Source organism: Teleopsis dalmanni, chromosome 2 (assembly GCF_002237135.1).
Source record: "Teleopsis dalmanni isolate 2A chromosome 2, ASM223713v2, whole genome shotgun sequence".
Taxonomy (NCBI): Eukaryota; Metazoa; Arthropoda; class Insecta; order Diptera; family Diopsidae; genus Teleopsis; species Teleopsis dalmanni.
In genome coordinates, this window is record NC_051847.1 from 191,074,341 (window position 1) to 191,081,904 (window position 7,564).

The 7,564-nt window shown below is 33.5% G+C and overlaps 1 protein-coding gene across 1 annotated transcript in view; it reads left to right on the plus strand.

Moving 5' to 3' along the window:
* The first annotated feature begins 1,430 nt into the window (after positions 1–1,430).
* Positions 1,431–7,564, plus strand: part of LOC119676430 (nuclear pore complex protein Nup98-Nup96-like) — an 8,071-nt gene continuing 1,937 nt past the window's right edge. The window contains exons 1-10 of the mRNA XM_038087670.1: positions 1,431–1,858; positions 1,960–2,994; positions 3,054–4,290; positions 4,352–4,506; positions 4,564–4,958; positions 5,022–5,130; positions 5,195–5,365; positions 6,572–6,816; positions 6,874–7,138; positions 7,199–7,561. Coding sequence (XP_037943598.1) covers positions 1,582–1,858; positions 1,960–2,994; positions 3,054–4,290; positions 4,352–4,506; positions 4,564–4,958; positions 5,022–5,130; positions 5,195–5,365; positions 6,572–6,816; positions 6,874–7,138; positions 7,199–7,561 — 4,252 coding nt within the window. The 5' untranslated portion in view covers positions 1,431–1,581. The remainder of the gene's footprint in view (positions 1,859–1,959; positions 2,995–3,053; positions 4,291–4,351; positions 4,507–4,563; positions 4,959–5,021; positions 5,131–5,194; positions 5,366–6,571; positions 6,817–6,873; positions 7,139–7,198; positions 7,562–7,564) is intronic.

Here is a 7,564-nt window from a genome sequence, read left to right on the forward strand (position 1 = left end):
ATGCTATATGTATGTGCCTCGTCACTTAGGCAAAGCAATGTTGTTAAGAAATAAATATCAACGTTTGTGTCTTTTAGTAGTGAATTATTTCAATTTTTGTGACATGTAACGTAGAGTGTCATGTGGCCATGTAATGTAGAGTGTCATTGGCATGTCATGAGTAAAATTATTGTCAAATTAAAAAACTGAGATCGAGAGAAAAAATAATTTGTTGGTTCAAATTTGTTCAAAAGAGACGAGAATATCTGTACCAAAACTAGTAGTAAAAATACGAAATTGGCAATACTGATTTGACACTATATAGCATGCATCTGCATAACATGGCCCTATGGGAGTCATATGGAATACAGTTATATGATAAATGGTTACTGCAATTAATTTATATCACAATTATCAGTTTTGTGGTTTTTCTGCAATATTTACAGTTTTTCTTCATGCCTAAATTTTAAGGGTACTATTGCTTTGGTGGATAAAATTCTGACATTTATTATTTTCTCTCAAATTTTTAATTTAATTTATTAAAAATAATTAAAAACAACAATAATTGCACATTTGACTGTCTGTATAACATGATCCAACATTTAGCCTTAAGCATGATATAGATGATGCTACTATGATATAGACGTTGTATGCACACCAAGTAAGCGGTTTGCTAGAAAGTAAGCGGTCTGCAGATAGAAATTTGGTATGCATACTTCAATATACACAGTGTGATTTGATAGCACGACGTACTTCGTTTGTATAAAAAATGTAGCATCATCTATATCATGGTTTAGAGAATTTTATCATGGACCATATAAATATTTAAAAAATGTTTTGTTTTAAAATAAACACTTGCAGTGTTGCCAACTTGTGCATAAACAGTTTGCTGAAATTATCTTGATTAACAACTATAGTATCATAAAAATGTTAAAATGATCCCTTTTTCAAAATAATTGTATTAATTTTATTTATTTTTTTTTATTAGTACATTATATATTACACTTTAAAGTTACGCGCTTCTGAAAAGTTTATTATTGTACGAAAGTTGCGCACAGTGGTGGCTAAACTGTCAGGTACATATGCATTTCATGAGTCATTAAGAAATAAACATCAACACGCGAATTGTCACACATTGTGCAATAGCTTTATATGTTGTGTATTAACTGAAATTTAAATAATTTTACTTAGTAATATTTAAAAAAAATAAATAATATATAATAAAATTTTTTTCACAACAATAATAAAAAGTTTTCTAATTTACCAACACTGATTATATTGACATTTTCCATCAGAGACAAGAGTTAATAAAAGTCAGCGCCATTTTCATGTTGTGTGGATTTGTTACTCATGGAGCAGTTTTTCTTTATTTTACATTAGATTTTTAATATAATAAATATAATATATATTTATAGTGTATATCAATTTTTAAATGCAAATCAACTATATTAACTTCTATATAAATTTATTTTTTTCGCGATATTTGTGAAAATTGTGTATACTAAACACGCCTTCTGTCTTTAACTCTGCAATAAATAATATATACAAATATCTAAATTATTTTATATAAACTTTTAATTTTAATAATCGAAATATATAAATATGTTTGGTGGTACAAAGCCTACGTTTGGATCTACCACCACAAACACTGGATTTGGCACATTTAGCAGTACGCCAACAACTGCGCCATTCGGTCAGTCTGCATTTGGAAAACCGGCGACATCAGCTTTTGGCACGACATCAACTTTTGGAGCTCAACAACCCACCACGTCGTTATTTGGTACTAATGCAGCACAACAACAGACGACTGGTTTGTTTGGTGCGTCGAATACATCTTCAGCTTTTGGCGCAACAACAACAACGCAGCCAACTTTCGGTGGTGAGTACATCTTCTTATATGATATCTTATACATATCATATCTGTATATATTATATCTTAAAGTGATTTTTTTTAAATATTATAATAATATTCATTGATAGGATTTAGTCAACCGCAGCAAAATACTTCAATATTTGGAACTACACAACCCGCTGCTAACACAAGTTCACTTTTTGGACAGTCTTCAACTTCAGCATTTGGTTCTACAGTTAAACCAAGCGGTTTAGGTGGGTTTGGTCAAACAGCGCAACCTACCTCTTTATTTGGGCAAACTGCACCAAGCACTTCTAGTTTTGGTAGTTTTGGTCAAACAGCTCCAGCAAATACAAGTGTATTTGGCAGTACAACAACGAGTGCTTTTGGACAAACTACTGCAGCGGCCGGTGGTGTGAATTCCGGCAGTTCCATCGCAAAATATCAACCAACAATAGGCACTGATACCCTTATGAAAGGTGGCCAACCAAATAATGTTAATACTAAACAACATTGTATAACTGCTATGAAAGAGTATGAAAATAAATCACTTGAAGAATTACGTATGGAAGATTATCTTGCCAATCGAAAAGGACCACAGAGCGGTACTGCACCCGCCGGTGGATTTTTTGGTACAAATACGCAAGGTACACCAAGTACTGGACTTTTCGGTTCAACTACACAACCAACAACTGGTCTTTTCGGCCAACCTGCTGCCGGCGGTGAAAATAAAAATTTATTTGGTACAAGTGCTTTTGGTCAGTCTACAACCTCTGCATTTGGGCAAACACAACCACAGAGCAGCTTTTTGGCTAAACCATTTGGTGCAACCGCGGGTTTTGGTACTACAACTACAGATGCCGCAGCCAATCCCTTTGGTCAAAAGCCTGCTTTTGGAGCTAGTACGACGGGTGGTTTATTTGGACAAACACCCGCAGCTAGTACAGCACCTGCTTTCGGACAGACAACCACTGGATTTGGTGGATTTGGCAGCACTGCTGGTACACAACAAACTTCCTTATTTGGCGCACCAGCTGCAGATGCAAATAAGCCAGCTTTTGGCTTAGGCGCAACATCAACTGCGAACACAGGGTTTGGCGGATTTGGAACACCTGCAACAAGTACAGCTGGAGGAGGACTATTTGGTGCTAAGCCAACTACAGGTACGTATTTGAAAAAAAATATTTAACATAGTGGTTGTTTCACTTTATAAGTTTTTAAGGATTTGGAGCTACAACAGGATTCGGAGCCACATCTACAGCCAATACCGGCTTCAACAATTTTTCAATGAATAATACTGGTGGCGGTTTATTTAATTCAAACCTCAATAAACCGGCCACATCCGCATTCGGCGGCTTCAATACCCAAACATCTGCGGCACCATTGAATTTTAACACAGGATCTACGGGTACTTCACTTTTTGGCAATACTGCTGCTAAACCACTATTTGGCAATACACTTGGAAATACGAGCACGGGCGGAGGAGGTCTTTTTGGTGGAACAACAGCATTCGGTGTTAATAATTCTGTAGGCTTAGGTGGAAGCACACTTGGTGCGAACAATTCTACATTAGGAATTTTAGGCGGAGCTGCACCTCAACAAGCTGTACCTATACATCAACAAATTTTATTGAAGGTTACTTCTCCTTATGGTGATAATCCAATATTTAAGGACCTGAAAAGAACAGACGAGACAGATGCATCGCGACCAACAAATCCTATAGCGCAACAAACGTTACTGGAATCGAAAAATTCAGATTTCAAAATATCATCGAAAGCAAGTCAATTTAGTATAAAAGTTAAACCAGTTGGAAGCGCATTAACGAAAAAGTCACTTTTTGAGGGATTGGAAGAGTATGATTCAAGTGTTGAAAGTTTTAGCTTAAAACCCAATGCTAGACGTTTGATAATTAATCCAAAGCCGAATACTTCAACACCAGAAGCTGCAATAAATAATGAAAGGAAAACTATAGAGAGTCCTTTGCGCCAAATTAATAATTTAACTACTGGTTCAAATGGTAATGAACGTAATGATTCATATTATGCTGATAATGCAGTAACAACACCGACGTCAATTGCGGTTGCTACTAGCACTGCTGTAACAAATGACAACGATGCAAGTCGACGTGAATCGTGGCTGCATCCAAATAATTTGAATAAAGTGCGACAGCAAAATAAGGATGCAGAAAATAACGCAAATCACAACAACACACTTATAGAGTTAATGCCACGTAAACCTATAGAAACGTACCGTCCTGCAAGCAGATTATCAATGTCTACAGTGCCTGAAAATCCTTTTGAAGAAACAAGTGGAACTGTTCGTAGAGACACATTATCATTTACAGATAACAATGAGAGTTTATTTTCGAATCGGTCTTTTGGTCATGATGAACGTTCAATAATAGACAATCAAGAAGACTACGAAGAGCATCCTACCGGTATTACTCTACGCAGAGTTGGGTAAGCATAAAATTTGTTTTAAAGAATAAAATATTAACTTAACGCTATTTAATATTTGTAGATATTACACCATACCACCATTGGAAGAATTGAAGTCATATATATCGGAAGATGGCAGTTGCATTGTACCAAACTTTACAGTTGGTCGGGAAGGTTATGGTAATGTATATTTTGCAAAAGAAATGGATGTGTCTAATTTAAATTTGGATGAAATTGGTAAGCTGTGTAAATAGTTTTTTTAATGCTTATATTCATAATATGTTTTATTTGTAGTACATTTCCGTAACAAGGAAATAATAATATACCCTGACGATGATAATAAACCACAAGTTGGTTACGGTTTAAATCGTGAAGCTCAGGTTACTTTAGATAAAGTTTGGCCACATGATAAAACAAAGCACGAACCCATTAAAGATCCAGAACGTTTATTAGAAATGGATTGGGAGGCAAAATTAAGAAAAGTTTGCGATAAGAACGATACACGCTTTATTGAGTATCGACCAGAAACTGGTAGTTGGGTATTCCGTGTTAAACATTTTTCAAAATATGGTTTAAATGACAGCGATGAAGAAGATGATCCAGTACCGACTGATCCGAAAAAAGCAAAATTAGTGCCAGGTGCAAATCAACAACCTTTAGATAAAACTAAAACAGTGGCAACAAAAAAAGTAAATTTAATTAAAATTTTAATCGCGTAAATTGTTATTTTAACATTGTTTTTATATAAAAAGGTAAATGGTGATGCTACTGGTATTGTCGATCCCAAAAATAATGCATCAGGAGCAACTGCTTATTTTCCTATGGATGAATCCGCAGAATTTATGTTCATGGATAAGACACGTAATTCTCTATTAATGATATAAATAAATATGCAATTATATTTTTTGATTTTCTTTAATTTTAGAATTTCTTCAAAACAATTCCAATGATTATAGTATGTCAATGCAGGATAAAAATGCGAACAAATTCACATATATGAGTCCCACTGCTGCTTTAGCTAAAGAAGCAGGCACCGATGCACATAAAGTACAATTAATGAAAGCATATTTATTCGATGATGACGATGATAAGTCAAGTAAGTATACAAATATTTTTTTATTCAAGTTGTAGAATGTTAATCTTTAAAATTGTTTTAAAACAAAAATAAGCTACTTCAAAGATTAACCTTCAATTCGTTGACCTTGTGTTTCCAAATAAAGTTGTAGTTTACTGTAAGCTCGTTCTAATTTAAAATATGGCAAGTGCTTTGGTTAGTTTAACTAAATAAATAATAAGTGAAAAAAAATCTGAAACTTGAAAATTTCTGCAGCCTTGGAAAATTTGACAGGCACGAGTTTTAAGCCTGGCAGTGCCAGTCCAAACAAATTATATACGAGTTATAAACTAATTAAGAAATTCGAATATTTCCTAAGACCACTGTTGATGAGTACTTGGCAACACTCGAAAAAGCGTTGTATGGTCAGCCAAATCTCAATAAATTAAATTAAATTTTTGTCCTTGTCTTTTCTTTGCTACGCGAATTCGTGTAATTATTTATATTTTTTGAAACTTTGAGCTTTTAATGTTCGACTATGCTTGTACTCTCGTTATATGAATATAATGTGAAACAAATTTTCAAATTATTGTCTTTAGTAATTATTATTGTTTTTATTTTTATTAAAGTCCAACAATTACAGCGAGATGAATTGATCTAGTGCGTATAGCCTTGTTTCCTAGTATATAAAATTTTTATAAATTTAAACACAATTCCACTCCCCACACTTTAACCTCCATTTTCACTAAAATAGGCACTTAAATGTTACATTTTTATACAGAATTCTATACAGAATTAACTGCTTTGACTTAAATAAAGAACTACATAAATACATTACACTGTTAACTGTTTATGTAGGAACTATAAGAAGATCCAATTACCGAAAGTCAATATCCTTACGTTTTAGTCCAACCGTAGGAATTTAATAAATAACAATGATGTTTTGATAAAGCATAAGTTCTATTGATAAATGTCAAAACTCCTACACCTGGACCCAGGTTATTTTCAATATTTTTTTTCCTAACTTGCTTCTCTCTGACTTTTAATTGACACCTCACTTCTCTTCAACAAAAATAATTGAACAAAAATGAGACAATTTAATAGACGAATTCAGTAGACGAAGTTTACCAATGTAAAAAATAGCGCTGTTGTGCAACAGATTATACTGCGTGTATTATTATAATTACCACACACAAGTTACGTTTCAAAACAAAAACTAATATGTTGTTAAAATTCTTTTAATTACAGTTTCATCCGATATTGAGAATCAATACACATTTGATCAAAACAGCAATAAAGGGTCTGGGGCTTTGCGAAACTATGATATGCGTTCCAATGTTTTGCGTTCGCTACATAAAGAATCAACTGTAAATCTCTCTGATAATTTTTCCGAAGCTTCAAGTCAAATGGATTTTGGTATGCACGGTACTCCACTTCCACCAGAATCGTCTGCAGCTTCAATATTAAGCATACAACGTGAATTACACACAAAAGTAAGCGAATATATTTAATATTTTTGCTATTTATATTAAATATGAATTATAATACAGACACCAGTTGCTGAAAGTGAAGATAACGCTCTTGTACCAGTAACAACACAGAAATTCCCAATATTTGATATAAAACCAAAAGTAGCTCAGATCAAAAGTTTTGCATTCGAATCACCACTTAACAAATCAATCGCTGGACACTTAAAAGGAAAATGGGCATCTGATTTAGGCCTATTTAACGCTAGACGTTTTAAATTAGGTTTTGGACCACAAAATACATTAGTTGTTCCAAATACAAAAAATAATATTATAAGAGATATAAAAGGTAATTTTCATTAAATTTAATTTTGTCCGTTTTTTTTACAAAATTTTTTTCTTATTTCAGAAGATAATTTATTAAGCATAACACCGTTCCTTTTTAAACAACGAGCGCTTAATGATTACTCACCGACAATTCTACAGCACATAAAGATTACAGCTACTGAATGTTATGACAATTTCAAAGATACTGTTGTAGAGCACTTGCAAATCCAATTACGTAGTTCACTACAGAAGGATGTCGAAGGCAGTGATTGTCCATGGATTAAGTCTGATAATGGTACAGATTTAATTGTCAAACATCTAGATGAAGCTATTAAACAAATCAATAATGGTAGTTTCGAAGAGTATGCTGTGACGGTTTGGTCTCTTTGTTTGGCATTGTGGGGTGATCATGAAGAACTAGAGGGTCAAGATGCAGATTCACATTTTA